This window comes from Pelecanus crispus, chromosome 3 (genome assembly GCF_030463565.1).
Source record: "Pelecanus crispus isolate bPelCri1 chromosome 3, bPelCri1.pri, whole genome shotgun sequence".
Taxonomy (NCBI): Eukaryota; Metazoa; Chordata; class Aves; order Pelecaniformes; family Pelecanidae; genus Pelecanus; species Pelecanus crispus.
In genome coordinates this window covers 128,738,731-128,760,444 of record NC_134645.1, presented here as the reverse complement: position 1 = coordinate 128,760,444, position 21,714 = coordinate 128,738,731, and the positions used below count along the sequence as shown (strand labels likewise).

Genomic DNA, 21,714 nt, shown 5'->3' with positions numbered 1-21,714 from the left:
CCTTGCAGCAGCTGAGGTATTGGCTATGTTAACAGGTGACACATACAGTCCCCCAAAAAACTGGCTGCTGAATGATTCCTCCTCCTGCCTGCTTTGCTTCAGGCAGCTTTTCCACTTGCACAGTTCCTGTGTCTTTATAAAGTAGCTAATTATGCTTTGTATCCCAAGTGCCTTATGTTGCCACGTAGTCTCTCGTATGCTTGATCTGTGTACTATATCAGTAGCTGAACGCCTTCCCCCTTTCCAACGTATGTACAACATATGCTACATTTATGTGGGTTTTGTTTTCTTTTTGATAGAGCTACCAGTAAAAGGGACACTTTGTTTTGGAAGCATTTCCATGTGTTCTTTTTTTTCTTTTTTTTTTTTTTTTTTAACCTGTAGGCGATGGGGCTTTTTTTTGCCCTCCCGTATCTTTAGTCCTCGGAAATCCCCATCCATCTCCTGTTGTGCCCAAGTGTAGCAGGATCCCTGGGGTCTTTTTTTTTTTTTTTTTTTTTTTGTGCTGAACCTTTGCTGTAAGGCAATATGCACCATCATCCCAGAGGTCTGCGATCCACCCTCCATTGGAGGGGCTGCCACGGGCTGCTTCTGTCTCTGTCTTGTAGCACAAGCACCATCCCTTGGCTGCAAGCCCGCAGTAACTGCTTCTACGTCCACATCATTTCTCAGCAGGCCAAGCCTTCTCTTCATCCCAAAGAGCTTTTTCTTTCCCAAACAGTGTTTTCATTGCAAGCCCTTAGTGGTCAGTCTTTCCTTGACCACCCTGCATACAAAGATGCCGAGAGCCCGCTTTCCTTGAGTGGGTGCTCTTCTGGTGCCCCATTTTGTCAAGCCCCGTGTCTTCTCCAAAAAAGACCCAACCCCAAACAGGAGCTCTTGTCCACCACTGTGCAGCAAGTGTTAGAGACTATGCAAAACTGCAAGTCCTTACTTGCAGTGTAACGCTATTGCTTGCACCCTTCCTGTGGGCTTGAGGCTGCTTTTGTAGTCTGTGTCCGTTATGCATCCTAAGAAGGTCGGGGATTGAGTAGGCTGTGATTTTTGGTGTGGAGCATAGTGTTTTCCTGCCCTAGCCTAGAAGAGCTGTGAAATACCAGCAGTAGTTCTCTCTTTTTGTCTTGGATAGTTGGGGAATGGGCTTGGGAATAGAAAGGGGCAGAGGAAGAACAGATGTAGCATTTCACATATAATTTTTGAGTGACTCTTAAGCTATGGGGCATTATAGTTGCAGGTTTGTTTGTTTGTTTGTTTAGGATTCTTTCTTCTTACTCATCATGTTTGGGTTAGTAGTAAAGACGACAAGTTCCAGTTCCCCTGTAGGTCCCCTTACCCTTAACTCATCATTTTAAAATGTATTTTTGGTAGATTTCCCAGTTGGAGGGAAGAACGACTACTCTAGGATGCCTCCCCCTTGCCTCCAAGTGACTCTTGAAGCCTGTGGCTACCCTGCCTTCGCTGCAGTGCATGGGGGTTTACAACAGCCTGTCTCTTGCCCTAGATGGGGTCTTGGTAGATGGACCCTGACTCATGTCAACAGTAGATGGAGATTGTGGGGTTTGATTTACAGCCTTCTGGTAAACTTCATGAGTGTGTAATAGATGGTTTGGCAGGCTTTATACTCAGACTGTGGAGTATGTTGCTTCACCTTGGCGCTGCATGTGGGGTTTTGCTGGCAGCGGGGAAGAACGGCTGTTGTAAAAGCCAGGCAGAGGCACGTAGCTTTTCTTGGAATATGTTGAACTCGACGGACCAAACTTCAGCAAAGGAACTCGAGGAAAAATTCTGTTCTTCCATATTTATGCTTTAGTGCAAATTTCCTAATTTTGGAGGGGGTGGGGGGAAGTAACAGTCTCTGATATTTTATCCCGTTTGTTTCACTCTTCCCATCACTTAAGTTTTTGTACGGATCTTGTTTGTGGTTTGTTGTTAAATGACTTTTGTGATAAACTCAACAAAAGTATTTTTCTGAAATAAATAAATAAAAGGCATAGATTCTTCCATTGCCGCTGTCTGCTGATGCTCTGTCACTCTGCTAAGCTGTACACGTTTCCAAAGCAAGCTGCGATGGGTTGTACTTGGCTCTCTCCTGCCACACCAGACTAGTCTGTTCCCTTTGGTGTAGCATCTTGTGTCCTTCTCTTCCCCACAGCTGGGGTTCATCTTTTTGCATTTCCCATGTCTACAGCATGGGCAGCTGCTTCGGAGATAGTTATCTGCAGCTGCCTTCATCGCTGGCAGTGGAGGATAAGGGCATTTGTAGGATATGATTTATCTGATGTGGTTTAGGTGCATACTTTATGGTGAGCTAAATGGTAGACTTTCTGCAGCTGGCCCCGGGCATGCTACATGATTGGCTGAGTATTAGGTTACAGTTCCATAGCATGTGCAGAAAACAGTTTCTGACTTCCTTTTCCACAGCACCAGTAATCTCATCTGTAAGTTCTTGGTCTCTGGAAAAGCAGATTAAGGTGGCCTTTAGAAGTTAGCCTTTGTCAGCTGCTGCTTGGAAGGCACCTCATGCAATGCCAAGCCATGCTTTGAAATCCAAGGTGGACCTGAGCGAGCTGTAGCGATTCTCAGTTGGAGTGAGCAGCAGCACAGAACGGACCCAGAAGGGAAGAGCGGCGACCTTTCCAAACAGGCAGGAGGGAGCTGTCATGTGCAGACTCTCAGCTGTCTGAGGGGTAGTGGGAATCCACAGCACAAAAGCTGATTTAAATAAGGATTTTGTTCCAAAGAGGTTTGTTCTCTGCTGTGTGCGCGATAGCTGCCTTTCATATGTGCTCAATGGCAATACCTGGCAGGTGTCATTTGGGGTGAGAAGGTCCCTTGCCACGTTTACCTTCATGGAGAGATGAGCTATGTGACTCTAAGTGGAGCACAAGTGTCATAACTCTATTTCTATGCCAACTGCTAGTTGTCCCTTTTCATTGGGCCTGTCTGGTAAGATGACATGTTGCATAAGATGGGTTTAGATAGTATCTCAAGTTCTAAAACCATCCTCCCAACCTTTTGTTAAAAAATGCAAAGCTGCTGTCAGCAGATTTGTGTACAGATCCCTGCTATCTCCACAGCTATGTGAGAGCTAAACTCACCACTCCGTTTCCAATAAACCCAGAATCACAGTTTTGTGAGGGTTTTCCCCTCACTTTAATCCTTAGCTAGTCCAGCCATTAGATAATTTTATTTTTAAAGCAGCTTTATTAACACTTTTATAGCAGCCATGCATGACTTGCTTACATTCAGACTAGCACGTGTGAGCTTATCGTTGTCCATGACAGGGCTCTTAGATCTTCTTGCAATGCAAATCACAATTTAAACTGGCAGTCTTCGCTGCTTGAAGGTGAAAGGCCCCTTTCGACTCTGTAAGAGAAACCTAGAGTGGTTATCATGCCAAGCTTTAGAGAGGTTTAGTCTAGCAAGCCTTGCTGTACTGTATTAAAAAGTTGAGAGATCAACAGGAGAACCTGGCTTTGGTTCTCCAAAGTTCTTTCTCATGTGAGTTTCATTTCAATATCCAGCAGTTGTGAGGTTGAGTTTGGTGGTCACTTAAAGGGCAGGGAGTGGTTTGGAAGGAAAAAACTTAACAAAGTGAGGGTGTAGTTGGTTCTACTGACAAGGGAAGGGGGAGAGTGAGTGAAACAAGGGTGAAGATGAGAGCATCCTTTTTGAAGTACAATGTCTTAAAGTCAACTCAGCTAAGAATTTTATTGCTGGTCTTGTTCTTCAGCTTCTAGGGGAAGATCACGAGGGGAAGGCTCGAAGGAAGTCATGGTAGTTTATCTTGTCTTCTCCACAAGAACATAGGTCAATCAGCTGGGGGAAAAAAACCCAACAAACAACATAAAGAGTTGGAAGAAGCTGCAAATTTGTTTTTTTAGGGGAAAGTGCCCAGAGGTACTCCTTGTGTGACAGACCAGAAAATCTTATTCCCTTCTGTGGAAGAACCTACCACCTTAGTAGTCCTGAATGACGGGGAACCTTGAATGCTTATAGATGACACTAATCTATGTAAGGCGAACAGTTAAAGCGTTTGAGTTTAATCCTGATTGCCTTCTAAGTATCACCACCGGGGCAACAGATCCACAAAAAATGAAGTGTGGCCACAGACTGACATAGGCCATGGCAAATCTTTCATAAACCCCATAGAAATCCCTCCCAAAAGCAGGATGGGGACAGTATTTCTGAACAGATACTGTTCACTGGTGTCGCTTTGGTGTGCGCACATGGCATAAAGTGGAGACACAGATAATTGAGCTCAGCGACAGCCCTACTAATGAGCCAGTTCTGGTATCTCTGTCTGACCCTGCATTGTGTTACAGAGCTATAGCCTTTGCATGCTTAAGGGGAAGAAAGAGGGCTTTTGTTTCTTTAATTGCATAACTAATCTCCTTCAGACACCCAGGGAGATGGAAAAGGTCTAATATCACAGTTTCTTAAAGGATTCTTCTTCCCCTTGTAGCCTGGAGACAACTAGGGTTGCTCTTGTCTGACTGACAGCTGTGCTCCTTTCCAATCCAGACAGTAGTTAACTATCTGCCACGTTTAATTTATAGCACTGCCACACCTCTGAGCGCTCTGGGCACGCTCTTATTAAGATTTCTAGAGAGAAGAGGAATGCTTTTAGTGTATAGGTCCTAGATGGGGATTCAAACATGGGAGTTTAGCCTCAATTGTCACAGGTTCCCCACATGCTCTTGGGCATGTCACATCATCTCCCATTCTTGGAGTGGAAGAAGGAAGGACTGTCACCACGCTGGAAATTCCTCAGGGCTCCATGTGCTGTTGCTCATAGTGCCCAGCAAGACTATGTTTTAGTTGTGTTAACCAAGTGGTTATGATTCTAATTTTTTTTTTTTTTTTTTTGGGGGGGGGGGGGGGGTACAATACTTAGTTCTCAAGTCTTCAGTTCAGTTGCTGTTAAAGCCAGGATGTGTCTAAGCTTTCCTAAGGCTCATTCCCTGTGCACCTCCGTGTCATCTCTACTCAAGCCCAGGTGTCATGACAGACACTCAGTGGCTCTGCAGTAGCCTATGCCTGACCTCTATAATGACATACAACCTCTTTGCCCATCTCTCAGACCTGAGCCAGCAGGCATTTTCAGGCTTCACAAAACAGTGCAGCCAAACACTAAGCTGCTCATCTGGGGGGCAACCTGGGTAACATTGCTTCCATCTAGTTAGAGGACAGCAATTGTTATCTCCTCCTTTAAGACACAGGCTCAGTCCAACAGCTCAGCAGCCTTTCTGAATTGGGACTCTCCTGCCCTTTTCTTGAAGCTGTTCCCCTTTGTAGGGTAGAACAGCTTTTATTCTTGTCTGGCTAGGGTTGGTTTGTAGAAGAGCTACAGGAGGGGAATTCAATATGCACAGCACCCCTTCCTTCTGACCTTGTTAAGAAGAATGGCGTTGATCGGCACCCCTAAGCTGTTGCAAAGGGCTAAAAATTTTGCTTTGTCCAGGATACCAGAGGCATCCTTGTCACACTGAAGAAACGCCTCCCGAATGTTCTTCTTGTTCAAGTACTTATGGAGCTTCAGCTCTTCCTGAACCTGCACAATTAATTCATCCAGTTCCTGCTTGTTGGTCCCATGCATAGGGATGTCACTGTAGAAAAAAGGAAGAACGGGACTTCATGCAAAAGCTACTTCTGGCAGCCTTACTGCGACACTTGTGTGCTGGCTGCCCACCATGGCTGGCCAGATTGTATTTCTGAATACACAGCAGACTTCTGCAGTTCTTGGTTTTTATGGCGAGCTCATCTCAGCTTGGACTTGGAGATGAAGCTCAGTCTTGATCTTGGAGCATTAGGTAAACTATTATATTTTGGGGCATTTCCCCCCCACGCACCTTTTGTCTGCAAGTGCTTTGGGACAAGGAGCGTTTCCTTGTGTGCTCCATGCAGTCCCAGGAATGGTGTGCAACTCTAGTTTCAACCAGAGCCCTTGAGCTACCATGATACTAACTGACTCCAAAGTATTTTCTGAGATAATAGGGTTGTTACTGGGTCACCCAAAATGGGTCCAGACAGCTAAAAGAGGATGTGGTCTAGGATCTGATGGGCTGATAAGCACAGCCAGAGCAAATGAAAAAAAGGACTCCACCAAGTCTCTGCTGAGTCTGCAATCATCTAGTAGCTCATGCAGATACTGTTAGCACCATCTATCACAGTTAACTGCTGTCTTTTGGGAAAAGATGACTGTGTCCATTTAGCCGAAAGTATCTCTGCTGCTAAGCCAGAGAGCATTCCCACAAGGTTTTTGGGTCAGCAGCAGCCGCAACATTATATTGTACACACTTGACACCCTCTGTATGTGCCCAGACTCAGGCTCTTGGAGCTGAATAATCAGCCGAGCAGCCTTTAGACAGCAGGCTGGAGCCCGTGAAGGCTGCTGGAAATGCCTGTCTTTGTCAACCCTCGGTCTTATTTAGCTCCACAACACCATCCTTTGAAGCCTACCTGTTGGCAGCCTCCTTTACCACCTGCCGTGGGCGAAAATGATCCCTCAGGGACTGCAGTGTTGCTGCAGGGAAATGCTCTGCATTGCTCTCCATATAATTAAGCACATATTCATCAGCGTCAGTGATAACAAACCTGTGGCCAAACACTGGGGAAGAGGCATTAAAGAAAGCAGTGTTACTTGCCTTTCAGCATGGGTAAGTCACTTCATCATCCAGGAGAGAGCATGGTTTCTCTCTTGTGGCTGGGCTTAGGTTTGAGTGAGCTCTGCTCTTTGTTTCAGTCCTTCAAGTGAGAATAGTTTCACTGACTCAAAAGGAGTTTTGCTGCAAGAAAAGCAGCTGCTGAGAGCAAAGGCCCCGTGCTTGGGTCTACAGCGACTCCCCCCATTAGCACTGGTGTGTTTCTAATATTTCAGCATTACATTTATTTTCCTTACAGGATAGATTTTCCTTACAGGATAGGCTTTTGCTACTGGAAGTCATCTGGCATAGCTTTAACCCTGTGAGTCCTGGCAGGTCCCAAAATGTAAACTGAACACATACTATGGAGAACGTAGCTCTTTTCCTAATTATGTCAAAGGTCCAAACATTGACAGTAACAGAGTTATATCAATGTACACCAGCTGGTGATCTGGAAACTCAAATGTGATGAGAGCCAGAAGGACCAGATCTTTCAAGTGAAGGAACGTATATGCACTGTCCGTGCAATAAATGACATATCAGAGCAGGCACTGAAGACCAAAGCTCGGAGAGTATTATCAATCCAGACTGGATTTTACCTTCAATTGTAGAACCGATGGTGAGGTCAGCAGGCTCATAGTATGTGACATTCTCTGTAGTAGAGCCTGGTTTGGCAACTCTAGTCTTTCCTAAGTATTTGCCTCCAATGATGCCAGAGTTACGGACTGGGGGTTCATAGATGCTGATCATGTCATTGGAGAGGAAATAAGAGAGGATGAAACGACGCTTTCTGTCCTCAGGGTTTGGTGATTCCTAAAGGAAAGGTAATGGCTTTGGAAAAGAACATTTGAAACAGGTTTTTCTTTCCTGCGGTGCTTAGGAGTACCTAATAACCCACTCATAAGCACCCAGAGTTCATAGCTTTTTTTGATAGCTGACTAAACAAAGTACTTGATGTAGGCCAAAAGTTACAGAGATGCTGACATAGCATAACAAAGCCCTAGACAGCATTAAGTATCTGAATTTCAAAGGTTACTTGCTCTAGCCAGGCTAACAGAAGCAGAATCTGGGCTGCAGTGACCAAGTATATTCAGTGTTTCCACAGACTGAGTAATCCAGGAGAAAGGAACATCCTATATGGAATGATTCATCACAGAGAGAGAGACTGGCTGTAAAATTTCCTTATAATGCGTGCCTGAAAGAGGTTGGTGCCGCTTCCAGCTCTTAGTCACAGGAAGACACTCCCCTGACACACCAGTAGGTTTACTTGCTTAGTTTCAAATTAAGTGGATCTGAACTCATCAGCTGTGACCTTTAGGAACCCCTGCACAATAGGGAAAAGAAATCAGCCCTTATTCAACCCGAGCGTTTGGAGAGGGCAGGCACCAGGCAGCATAGGAAATGCCATTGCTACTGCTGGACGTGCCAGAGGCTCCTTGCATAAACCAACTGTAAAGCTGGCACAAAGGCCAGGGCCTGAATGCTGTTGTCGTGGGTGGAAAGCACCATCCCCGTGGACTCCCCGGCTTCTGCGCTGGCACTTGGCCGCTCTGCTAGCACAGCCCCTTGCTAGCTGCTGCAGCCAGGACTGGCCTGGAGAAGGACAGGTGCTGGGAGCCAGCAGCAGAGAGACAGCAAACTCACGCTTGTGGCAGCGGCTGAAGGCAGGCAGAGGCACGGTGCCCAGTTGCAATGCTGTTTCAGTTAGGGCCATCTGTCACATGCTGATGTCAGTGGGAGTTTTTCCATAAATGGCTGTGGTTTTGTAGCATGTCTGTTTTGTACTTTCTGGCCTTGTTTTTTTTTCCTACCTTTGCGTGCTACTAATTGTCACAGCAAGTACACAACAACCCAACGGCATCCCCTGAGGGCACTCGTGCTGCCTTGGGGAACTCTTTTCCCACCAGCACAGAGGAGAATTTACTAACAGCCTTGTCTGAGCAGGCTGTTCCTCCCATCCTTCTGACTCTACAACATGAGCTGGCACTATACCATCAAGGAAAGCACTTACCAGGGCCACCTGGTATCGCAGCACCTTGTGGTCATTCTCTAGCATCTTAATTACATCTTTCCGGGGAGGCTTTGGAAGCAGAGAAAAGCAGTTCTGAAGAGAGTCTTCAAGGATGCCAAAACCATTATAGGGAGGAATTACCTGCATCCAGAGGAGATATCAAGCATAAACAGCTGAAACTAAGAACAAGGCAATGTCTGCAAGACAGCTTATCTGAAACCATCTGTTTGGAAAGAAATCTTCTGTCACCAGGTAGCAATAGCTGTGACATCCTGCCCAGTAGAGAAGCTACTAGCCCGGCCATGTGTTGGACCCCTTACTTATAGAAAATCTTTAAGACAATTAAGAAAATCTGAAATTCAGAAAGCCAGGTAATTTCTCTCAATAAAGAGACTATGGTTATTCTAGTAACTAAACCTTCCTGTGCACAGAAACTCAATTATCTATATGGTTACACTATTAACCTACCCCCCATCATGTTTGTGGTCTAGGCCAGCTAGCACTCCAAACCATTCCTAGACTCAGTTTGGGAGGTAACAAGGGCTGTGACTGTCCCCAGTAGGCAGTCTGGACTTAGCAACCCTGTTTTGGAGGGTGAAGGAGAGTTTAGTAGTATGAATGCAGCCATACTGTACCAGTTGGCGTCCCAGCCAAAACCAAACCCTGACACTGTTTAATTTTCTAGTATAGACATAATCAGAGTTCTTTCTATCACTATTAGAAAGTGCTTTGTCCTTTACTGTATTAGAAATCAACAGTTTCAGAGAACTTTCATTTTTATACCGATTATGACCATTCTTGCCTTGTCTTTTTCAAGGTACTTGCTCTTTTCTTTAAGCTGAACTTGTTTACTACAGGTTCTTATTAAGCTGAACCTATACTTTACTACAAGAGCTTATACCGACTGCTTCCCTCCCTCCCTTAGAGAAATTGTTTGCAATACCTGTGGAACTTCATCAGGTGGTTTCTTCTTTATTTCCACTGGCTGGAAGTCTGTGATGCCAAATTTGTCACGGTAGAAGTTTCGTGTGAACTCATCGCAATCATAGATGAAGAAGGTGCGTCCAAGGAGGGTGGTAGATTTACCGACAGCAAAATCTTTAGCTGTATACCACTCAAGTACCTCCTGGTCAGAGATCTCTAGCACACAGCTTGGGAAGGTCTCTAAGGACAAGGGAGCAAAGGGAAAAATAAATCAATCGGGTAGATGTTAACATTTCCTAGTGAAAAGGGATACAAAAGCAAGCTGTACAAAGAGGTCCAGGGAGCTGTTGGTACTGCTGTCCTGCCACTGTTTCCCAAAAGATAAAGAATTTAGTGATCATTTAAAGAACTCTTCTTTGGCCAAAAAATGATGACACTTGGAGTGTTCTCAGAAAAAATTCTCCAGACTCGGTATACTTCTGACACAGCCACCACATCTGTGTCTACCCACCAAGGCACTTTAGCACAGACAGATGTGCTGGCCAATCTAAACTTACTTTTTTTGTCCACAAAGGTTTTGGGCAAGCGTTGGCGTTTTATCATTATTGGGAATGGGTCTCTACCATCATTTTGCTTGTAGACTTCCCGAACCTCCACGGTGTCATCTGCCAAGTAGTAATGGATGATGTAAGGCCGATTCTCACCAAACATGCTATCAGTGTCATCCCACATAGCGTAGAAGCGAAGGACCTGGGGTGGAGAAAAAAGAGGCAGAGAAGACAAACATAGATTAGAATTACTAATGCTTTGTCCAAATGAAGTAGGTTGAAATGGGTTTGGGTGTTTGGAGGCATCTCGGCAATCTTCTCTGCCAGGTACAGAAGAACCCAGTCCTTGTACTGTGGGTACTGGGGTGAACAGGCTGCTGAGGCAGCAGTGGGAAGGGCAGCAGGGGCCTGGAGAGCTGGACAGGCCTGGCTTACCTTGGCAGCAGCAAGTGAGAGAGGACAGTTTATGCTAAGACAAGAAATTTTGTTCAGGAGGCATGAGGAAAAGTGGGGAGGAAGTGATTAAAAAGCAGCAGAAAATAATTGCCCAGGAATGAGTAGGGAAGTAGTCTTAAGGGAAGTGATTTTTCTAATGAAACTTAATACAGCAAGACAGAATCTTGTTTTGACTCTTAAACCTCTTAGAGGTTTTACGGCCAATTCTTTACTACCCTCATGCTGAGGAAGGCAAAGGGGAATGCACTCGGCAGTCCTAAGGAGGCTGATTCACTGCAGACCCCATCTTATTTCTGCCTAGTGGATATACCATCTTTTAATGCTGTGGAAATCAAACTCTTCACTCTGTGATGCTCAAAAGTTCCCCAAGGTACAGCTCTTAAACACGTAGCCCAACAGCCATTGCAGGCATAATTGGCCCGGCGCAGACTTGAGTCACTAAGGCTAAACTGGCAGTAAAATGGCAGGCCTGGCCCAGCTTGCACCCACACAGCAAAACTGTCCACTCCCCTCAAAACAGGGCAACCATATCCAAAATGGCAACTGGATATGATCCTGGCCCGTGCTAACTAACACCTAGCTGGTGGCCAGGAATTGTCTGATTTACAGCTGGCCAGGGATAAAATGCAGAACTCAGGTTGTGTCCCAGCCCTGTTTAGTTAGCAATAGGACGAGAGGAAATGGGCTCAAGCTGTGCCAGGGGAGGTTTAGATTGGATATTAGGAAAAATTTCTTCACGGAAAGGATAGTCAAGCATTGGAACAGGCTGCCCAGAGAGGTGGTGGAGTCACCATCCCTGGAAGTGTTCAAAAAACAGGTAGACGTGGCACTTTGGGACATGGTTTATTGGGCATAGTGGTGTTGGGTTGATGGTTGGACTAATGATCTTAGAGGTCCTTTCTAACCTTAATGATTCCTACTTTTTACTTTCATTAAAAATAATCCAGCCACCAACCCAGGAGGCATGGGGTTGCTACTCTCCCCTTAATTGGTTTAGCGGTGGACTTGGTAATGTTAGGTTAATGGTTGGACTGGATGATCTTAAAGGTCTTTTCCAACCTAAACGATTCTATGATTCTATAATTCTATGATTTTCTAGTATAGATATAGTCTGTAAGGTTTCTTACATTGTTGTTAGATGAAAAGAAGATCCAGAGGAGCAGGGAGGAGAGTGTTAGTCAACTGTGTGCACAGGGAGAATTCAGTCAGAGCAAGTGGCATTTAGGTTTGTCTGAAATTGTCCACTCTGGCACCTGGCATCAATGTTTTGGGGGAAGAGAGGAGTGGATGCAGCACGCCCATTCATACTAGAACTGCATCTGGCCCTATCTGCTAACTTGCTGAGGCAGGTGGCTTATCTCACCCCAACAGAAAGCAAGAAAGAGATGGAGGATCTAGAGCATAGCCTCTGCAATCCAAAGAGAAGCTGTTGACTAGGCACAAAGCCCAGTAAAAAGGTAAAAGATTTTGTTTCTTACTAAAGCCAAGATAGGAGCAAAATGAGTCCGTTCGGTAGACTGAGATTTTTTGAATAAGGTTGTAGACACTCACAAAACTCAGGTTTTGATAACACATATAGTCTGGTAATCACTACCAGCTCTCTCACCTGCTTGTCGTAAGTCAGAAACTGTTTGAGTGAGTCGAAATCTGATGGTGTGATGTGCTTGTGCACAGGCATCCGACGCAGTTCTGTGTAACGATCAAAAACCATTTCCTCTGGAGGGTTCAGTTCAATTCCTTGGCTCTCCAGGAACACCTAGGAAGGTCATTTAAGGTATTAATGCTGCTGTGAGTTCTGAAGGTAAGAGGTAACTAGAGATTACAGATGGGCTGACATGAGTGTTGTCAGAAGACTGCAAGTTCATTCCTCACAGAGCACCAGGCTGCAGGAATTAGTTCTACTGCAATAGCAAATACAACAGAAGATGAGCAAGGTGTTTCTGTTAAGCTGCTGCTTAGCTTTTCTTGCCCTTTAATTACTGAGGGCAGTCTTGTCCTCAACATCCTAACTCAGATTTTATTTGAGCACAGTTTTCCTTGGCCTTAGGGCTCTAAAGGGAGGATAACTGTCAGTTGGTCTCTTTCATGTAAACAAAAAAAATTAAATTAATGCATCATCATGGATGTAGTCAGTCGGAATTTGCAAGAGACCTAGGGCTCCCCAATGTGTCAGACAGTGGAAGTTAGTGTTACCCACACTAGGCCCACCAAGGCCCTTCAGGCCACAAGGATACGTGCCAGAGTGGCAGCTTCAGTCCATCTTTCAGGAGCAGTACTTTTGCCGCAGAAAGAGGAAAATCTGTTTGTTTATAAATAGATTTTTTGCTTGCCTTGGATATATCAACAAACTCTAGGGTATTACTTGCTTACTCACATCAGTTACCCAAAACAACCTCTGAAGTCAATGGACTTCTTCCCTTTTTGGCCTTGGGAAGTGGCCCATGAAAACATTCAGCCCAGGAAGCACCTATGCAAACATCTCCAACAGGCATGTGAGATCACCCTGAAGACTCACAAAGCAGGTTCACACTTTCGGACTCACTATTTTCTGGTCTGGATGACGCCAGTTAATGATAAATAGACTAGTGGCCTTGAGATGTAGACCCACGTAGCTCATTTCATGTTTTCCATCAACCAAACAACATTTACATGAGAACCAGCTCTTCACCTGATGTGAACTGACTTCAACAGTCATCCAGTTCCAGCAGAGCTGGCCCCACATGTTCTCAACAGCCACATATATACCAATATATTATGCATGCTTGGGAACGTTCCTGGGCACGGAGGCCAACTGGCAAGGAACAGCCTGCATCTAAACTCTCTCAGCCTCCAGGACAGGTTGGCTGCATGTAACTCACCTATTGGGAATGGTCCCTGGAGCATTCTAACACCCGGACTGCTCCTGGGAATTGCTTGGAAGAATAGTAGTTGACCAGGGCTGAGATTATACTGGGGACAATCTAATAGGATGCCATTACACTGCTATTTGTTATTATTTGTTATTGGATTGTTATGATTTCATTTACCGCTACAGAAATAGTCAGAAATAGAAAAGCAGGCAATGAGTAAGCTCTCTTTCTAAGAAAGGACAGTTCATACCATGAATCTCAACCCACAGATCATGACCGCTCTTCTGGCTTGGCTGTAGACGGGTGCAAGTTACTGACTGCATTCCCTTCCCCTATTCCTAACAGAAGAGTGTTAAGTCAGAAAAGAGTTAGGATCAGTAATTTCCCTCTCCCATATGCACAGCGTTTCATCTGGACTCTAAGCAGTTAAACTGTTGTACACACAGAAATGAACTTAGAATTTGTATTGTCTGGAGAAGTCCTGAGGACAAAGGATGGACTCCCAGCAGCTCTGGGGCAAAAATACTGAGCAATTAATATGCCCTCAGCAAATATCATACCTTGAACTCCCCACTGATCTGAAGAAAGAAGTCTTCACAAAAAGCAAAATGACAGATTGCAAGCAACCTTATTCTGAAAGCTACAGATGCAGACTACTGGACTCTAATAGGTCTGGCCACCTGTAATTCCCGGGATTCTCTGTGTCAGTGTTCTTGGTACAAGCAACACACCTGTGTGAATGGGTCACAGTCAACTATGCGGTATGTCCTGCCATACATGGTGATGTTCATGCCCCGATTCAGATCTTTCCAGTGGTAATAATCCCCACGGTCATTCTTGGGCACCCGGTGACGTCTAATAAGTTTGCCTTGAGGAAGACCAGAGTTCTGCACAACAGGCTCTATGACGGACATGCTGTCATCTTCCAAATAGTAATAGACGCCCACTTGGCGGATGCGGTAACGCTCTTCTGCGGAGAGAGGAACATCTTCCTGGAAATAGGCATCAAACTTCAAAGTCTGCCAAAGGGGCAATATCCCAAAGGGAGAAAGAGAAAAACAATTGGAACACCACGATTAGTCTGTTAAGACAAATAATTTATTTGTAATGTGCTTTGGCAACGCAAAATTACTGGATTGTAATCTGTAAAATCATCAAAACCAACTGTAGCCTAATCTGTGACTGATGGCAGAGGCATCATGAGGGCTTTTATCAAGACCTGCCTTTTACAAATTTGGTACACTTCAGACAGGTGTAAAAAATACAGCCTTTTCCTTACTCCTCAATCACCCTCGATTACTACTGCCAGGAGCTTGGTTACTGCCGGTAATCTAGTTTTGTGACATACATGACTTTCTTTAATATTGTCAGCTTTGCAGACCAGTCAGGCCTTGCATACACAGCCTACATCAGCCCACAGGCCTAGGTAATTAAGTGATGATAAAACCAGCAAGTTCCTACCAGCCAGCAAAAGTGCTTCAAAAGGGACCACGGCTTTCCCCAGCAGCACTGGGGCCCCTGCTGCTACTCTGGCTTGAATGAAGGGGCAGAAAAGTATCTGACAGATTAGACGGCAACATCTACGTTACTCTGAAGGAATAGCCTCAGTAATTAACAGAGCGCATCTGTTCCCCAGACTGTCTCACAGATGGGCTGAAGGCTGGCCGCAGACTGCCTTTCCAGGCCTGCCTGGCAGGGTGCAAAGCCCTGCACGTGCTCAGGTCTGCCGAGCCTTGCACGCTCTGCAGCAACTGCTCTGCCCGTGGCTGCGGCTGCGCTCACCAGCTTGCGGTCTGTGCCACGGCACATTTAAAATCAAGGGTCAGCTCAGGACTGCTCCGAGCAGACGTATAGCCACCTCCTAGTCTGATACGATCACCAAGATGTAATGCAGGAAGTACTAATGGAGCAGTACAGGCTGTAACACACTGTGGTGACAAACACAAGCATAAATAGATAGACCACGGTTAAACAGTCTAACAGGGTCCCCATTGCAGAATGTCTCTTACAGTTTAAGCTCAGTTACGCTCTCAGTACAGTTTTAGAAACACAGAAACCAGGCTGTGGTTTACAGGGCAATGGTTATAAACTGAAGCTTTTCAGAGTTAATCAAACTTCTTTTCCAACGCCTGCTGGAAATGCTCTAGCGTAACTTGTGTCTGACATGGTTTACGTATTATAATCCTCCTCCAGAGCAAAGAAAGCCTCTTTCAGTCTGAGGTTCAGCTGTCTCTGACTAAGGGCTATGGCATCTGAAAACTGCTGTACACTGTCCCGTGAACCCGGGAGCTGACTGTTTATGTCTCCGAACTTGGCCAGCGATATTCCTGGAATAAGCTTCTTTATACCTTTTTGTCAAAAGCCACGTGTGCTGGAATGAAGCCTGAAGGCAGAGCCTGCTTGGCTTGCCCATAGGTCAGCATGGGTCTCGTGTTGGATAATTCGTCCAATTCAGCTTGAGAAAGCTGATTCACGTATAGTCGCTCCCCGCCGATGCCCACTGTTGGCAGCCGAGAAAAGGCAAATCCATTTTTGTAGCCCAGTGTCTGGGACCGGTGAAAAGATGTTTTCTGTGGAAGGAAATCCAGCTATTGAAATACTACATGCACATAGTAGATATGGCTACTGAAAGCACAGAAAAACAGTGAAAAAGTGTAATATCCAGAATCCGCGCCTCCCTGCCCAAGCATTTTCTTATAATCTACTGCAGTAGTTATTTACAATCAGATTTTACACTTAGATCAAGAAGGCTGAAAAAACAGTAAGTGGCTGGAGTAACCAAGTATCAGAGTGAACTCAAATCCTAGCACTGGCACAGACTCCCCAAGAGCTTAAATCACTTAATTTCCCTATTGCCACCATTCTCAGTGCCTAGAATGGGGTGACAGCGCTTTATCTGCACTAGTATCTCTCACAAACTATTTCTTCCCTACTCTGTGTTACGGCAGTACAGAGCACTGTGGCATCTCACTCTGTTGTTGCCTTACAGTGCTCCCTTGACTATTACACCTTGTGTACCCTCCGTGTTTTCCATCACTATTTATTTTGTTAACCCTCTCCTGGGGATGATATTCACAGGATTTTCTTCGCTGGGCTAAATCAAGGTGTGTCATGCTCGCAGAACTGCAATTATGAAACGTACCAAAGCACATCAGCTGTTTCACCGCCTCTCTCCGCAGCCCACGCAAGGGTCACACATTAAATAACCACAACCACAGTGTAAGACCCTATAGCAGATTAATGAGAAGCCTGATAAGGTGAGAAGAATTCTACTTTGTGAGCACTGTATAATGTTGGCTATAGGATTCACCTGTTATTTTTTGCTTTAATTTTTGGTTTAATCTTCGTTTTGAGCTTCTTAGAGCCTTTCACCTGTCTTTGTTCTCTGCCTCATGCCAGCTACCGAGCCATTCTTCAAACTAAATAATTATTCAGATGGCACAGGAAGGTCCCTGCTTTGCTTAAGGACACACAACAAGAAAATGTCAGAGCTGTGAATAGGACCTGATCTCTGTCAGCCCAGTCCTGTTCTTCCCACCAAAGATTAGGATCGGACTTGAGTGACACCAAGCTCCTCGACTTGCTGTACAGTCCACCACGCCTGGTACCTCACCTGCAATCCTGAAAGCATTTGAAATAACACGTGCCTGGCTGGTCCCGCTGAGCTTTCAACACTTAATGCTCCACAGAAAGCAGGAGAAATTGTGAGTCGCTGATAGTAAAATCCCTGGCTTTACCTTGACTTTTGCCAAGTAAAACTGAGTTGTATGCATTTCTAGCACTGAAGGAATGAGCTTCAGCTCCTTTTCCAGACCCAGTCTTGCAATCAGTCCAACCTCAGGCATGTGAACCACTTCTCCACCCCCTCCCTCACCCCTCATGATTAAGCCTCTAATCTTATTTATACCTTCAAGGCCCTACTTGAATTTCACGTAATTGCCTGTTTTCTCTTTAAACTGGTACTATGGAGCTTGCAATGGCTGTGGACAGAGCAGTTAAGAAAATGGGTTCAGGTGAAAACAAGAGAGCTTACTGAAGACATGATAACAGAATGTCTTATAAACATTAGCCCTGCCACAGAACTGCCATTTCCTTCTGTTAAATAAATACCAAGGGAAAGCTGTGGGAAAAATATTCAAGGAAAACCAGGATGTTTGTCTTTAAATTGGGCAATACCAGTGTTTGTCAGAAGTGCACAGGCTTTTAAGGGCCCACAGTTGCCTAAAGAAATCATAAGACTCCCAAAGTCGATAGGCTCTTCCAAGTGACCATGCATGCCAGATAAAATTCTCAGAGTATCAGGGGACTAATGCAAATTTAAAAGGGAAAACCCAGAATATAAACGCCGAATCTCAGTTCCTGCCAGTCCATGTCTGAAGAAATTCCACAGAATTAAGTCTTTCTTTTTGCCAAGCCTGTAACACTTCATACAAACGCCGTTCCCCCTCCCAGCGTCTCTGTTCCTCTGTCACATGAGCACTAAGCAATAACAATACTATCTCATTGGAACACAGAGGCTTTCTTCAGCACTTCTAGGCATTCACTTGGAAAACAAGTATCGTGATGCCTATTTTATAAACTGGAAAACTGAGGCAAAGTGCATTGATAGCACTTGCTAGGGCTCATCCTGAGGAACACTGCAAAGCCATTTCTGGAGTCCAGATCTCCTTAAAACATTACCAATACTTCAAGTTACTCTAAAATAACGATCTGCTCTGCTAAGTCCCATGGGTGTTTCTTACACACACAGAGCACTGCTGAAGTCAGTAGAAGCATTCATATGACTAAAGCAGGCAGGATTTTACTGATACAGGAAATAACATTTTGCTAGGGGCATAAATTTGCATTGCAGATTTCCAAGATGTTATAAATGATATTGAGGAAATAACATTATTAAGCCAAAACCAGTTCTGAGATAACCTTTATTACCACATGATTAAGATTATTCACTATGAGTAAATGACTCCACTTACTGTTTGAAGAACTCGGTTGTCACTGACTTAGAAAGTAGTTTGACTGTTCATGCTGGAAGGCATCACTAAGACTGGTACAGTGACAATTTATCCTTGGGTAATCTAATCCACACACAAGCAGAATAAAGAAAAGAGAGGGTCCTATTTAGGAAAACAGAGAAAACTGGGTGCCCACAAAAGCATCCGGAATGATCTGGACTGGGTTTACCAAAGCCCACATGACACAGTCCTTGTCAAGAGCACATCATTTCAAGAGCATATCTGTCAAACAGGTATTAGTGACAATACCACCACTGGTCTAAGAAACATAGGACAGTATTTTCCTAAGGGAGCACTACATCCCTTCAGTGTTGTTAAGATCCTTTAGAGGTTCCTCCCCAATCCATCTGAGGAGCGATCAAGAGTTATAGAAATTTCTATCACAATGATACCTAGGAAATACTGTAGTGTCCTCTAGAAATATCAGGAACATTGCGGTGGCAGGAGATGGAAGGGAAGCTTTCTTCCTTTAGGAGAATTAGCATTTCCATCGGAAGATCAAGTAACCATGAGGTCTGTGTCCTGGGAAGTAAAGAGGCTCTGTGAGTGATGTGGGAAGAGCAGAGTGGGCTGACCTGGAGCGGGGCTCACCATCACTTGAGAAGATTTGCCGAAGGGTAGACCGGATTGGTAAGAGGTTCTCTCTTCTGTAGAGCACAATCTAGGGGACATATCAGGAAGACATGGAAGTGCTTGTTCTGGAGGTGTCAGTTTTCGATGGGACTACCAAGGACAAGGAGTACTATCCCAAGGTATGTCACTTTTTTTTTTTTCAGTAGAGCATTTCCCATAACAAATGATCACATGCAAGTACACGAGGTTCCTTATCCTGCAATACCAGAGCATACTGGGGCCTGTTCGCCTGATGACTGGGCAACTTGGATTTATTGGGAGGGAAAAGGAGGAAGAAGGGGGAGGGAAGAGGAGGAAGAAGGTGCCTCACTTGGAATACTGAGCCTTATGGAAATGGAGGAGCCTGTTCTTAAGGATATTAAGCTCCAGGGAAATGTAAGGCATGCCCTGGTCTATCTGTTCCCTACAAAAGTCTGTGAGCATTGCTTCTGAGGGAAGCAGTCACGGTATTGGTTTCTCAAACTGACATTAGTAGCATTGAGTTGAAGTTGAGCAATGGTGTCAAGACTCAAGATATTAGTTCCCCAGGGAGAAGGAAAGGCAGAGCTGTCAGCTGCTCTGAATCAGTACTGGAAGGAACTCCGGGAGTATCAGTTCTCATCTGTGGTACTGCTTCCTTAAGAGGATATTGGAAGGATTTGGTGTTATCAGATCCTCAGTGTGTGGACTGTTGGGAACAGGGAAAAGGAGAGGTTGCTTCCTCATTTAGGTATCAACTCAAGTGCAGAGGGTGCGGGTGACACTGCTTCTTCCAAGGAACCCGGGAGCAGCCGAGAGGGTCTCACTTCCTTGGCAGGATCCTGGAGGCTGTGGTGGTATCAGTTCTGTGGAGGGATACCAGTTCTCTGAAGACTATCAGGTTCTCAGGTTCCAGACCATTAGTTTGCTATGGACCACCAAGGATTCAGTTCTCCAGGCAATACCAGGAGAGCATTTGTGGAATTATCAGAGCTTTGGAGGAGGGGATATCAGGAGAATATTGGCTGCCCAGGAGATCGGTGACTTCAGGGTGTATCTGTCCCTCTAAGGGTGGTGTTTCCCTAGGTATACAGGGATAGTTTTGAGGATTAATTCCTAGTGGAGGACTGCTTGAGGTTTGGACAGTGTTGGTTCTCCTTGGTATATCAAGTCAGTTGAGGGGATATCAGGTGCATTTAAGAGTCCTGGTTCAGGACAGTATCAGAATGAGCAGCAGGTTCAGAACACATCCCTTTGGGAAAACTGAGATGGTTCAGAGAAACAGGAGTTTCCCTGGGGAAATCGGATTTCAAGACCGTAAAGTGGGGTACTCCTTCCCTTGGGGTACCACATGAACTGGCAGGGGAACTATTGGATGGATTCAGGCGTACTGGATCTCCATGGGGTGAGTTTGCAGGCATAGAGAAAGTTATATAGAGGAAAAACTATATATATATAGTTATAGAGAAAGCTTTTAGGGTCTGAAATGAGGCTGGGGGAACCTACCTCTCCAAAGCTATCACAACAGTTTCAGGGGTTATCAGGTGGGTGTAAGTTGCAATGGGTTCCTCGGGGACAAGATTAAGAGTGCCAAGTCCCCTGGAGGGTGGGCTCAGGGTTACCTGGTCCCCTGGGAACAGACTTTCAGTTTCACTGGGAGAACTTAGGCAGTACCACGTCTGCTGTGGGTGGGATCAGGGGATACCAGGTGGGTTCAGAGAGTTCAGGTCCCCCAGAAGTGAGTTCGGAAGATATTTGCTGACTTTGGGAAACACCAAGTCCCCTGGGGGAGAGTTCAGCGGGTATTAGGTCTGCTGGAGAGCATCAAATGAGTTTAGAGGGCACCAGGTCCCTTGGGGGTCACTTCACAGGGTACCAGGTTCCCGAAAGGGTGCCTGGTGAGTTTGAGGGGCACCAAGTTCCCAGACATGGGTTCACAGGACACCAAGTCCCCTCAGAAATATTAGGGGAGGTACCGGGCCTCTTGGGGGATTTAGAGGGTGATCTGAAGGAACAGGAGGTTCCCTTAGGGTGGGTTCAGAGGGTAACATATCCCCTCAGGGAATATTAGGTGAGGTTAGGGGTACCAGGACTCCTGGGGAGTTAGAGGAGGGTCTAAGGGAGTACGAGGTTCCCAGGGGTGTCTTCAGGGGGTACCAGGTCCCCCGGGGGAGCCGAACAGGGTGCAGGTCACTGACAAGTGCCTGGAGCAGGCTGGGGGTGTAGAGGCCTGGTTCGCAGGGGGATTTTCAGGGGGGGCACCTGCTAGGCCAGGCCAGACCGGGCTTGAGGATGTCCCGGGGGAATGGGGGCGGAGGGTCCCCGGGAGGCAGGGTACGCCGGACGGCTGCGCTCACCATGGGGTCCCTGAAGGCGCAACCCGGGAGGAAGGGCAGGCCCGGGCCCGGCTCTGAGCTCATGGCGGCCGTAGGCGCTCCCGCCCCGCGCTCCGCCGACGCTGTCTCCATGGCAACCGCCGGCCCGCCCAGTGCGCAGGCTCGCCGGAGGGGGGCGCATGCGCACTGAGGTGGGCGGGGTTCCGCGCCTGCGCCCTGAGTGCCCGCCAGGCGTTGCCGTGGCAACGGGAGGGCGGGAGCGCGGGCGGCGGAGCCTCACTGAGCCGCGGGCAGGGGCTGGAGCGGCCGGGCCGCCCCCGGCACGCTGGGAAGGGGGCCCGGG

The 21,714-nt window shown here is 46.1% G+C and overlaps 1 protein-coding gene across 1 annotated transcript; it reads right to left on the bottom strand.

Moving 5' to 3' along the window:
* Positions 1-3,747: 3,747 nt before the first annotated feature.
* EFHC1 (EF-hand domain containing 1) lies at positions 3,748-21,455 on the bottom strand. Its single transcript, XM_075708031.1, is given in 11 exon segments — positions 3,748-3,819; positions 5,393-5,581; positions 6,441-6,610; positions 7,244-7,457; positions 8,656-8,796; positions 9,599-9,819; positions 10,137-10,329; positions 12,190-12,339; positions 14,164-14,451; positions 15,781-16,002; positions 21,393-21,455. Coding segments are annotated over 11 exon segments (1,923 nt in total).
* Positions 21,456-21,714: the final 259 nt, after the last annotated feature.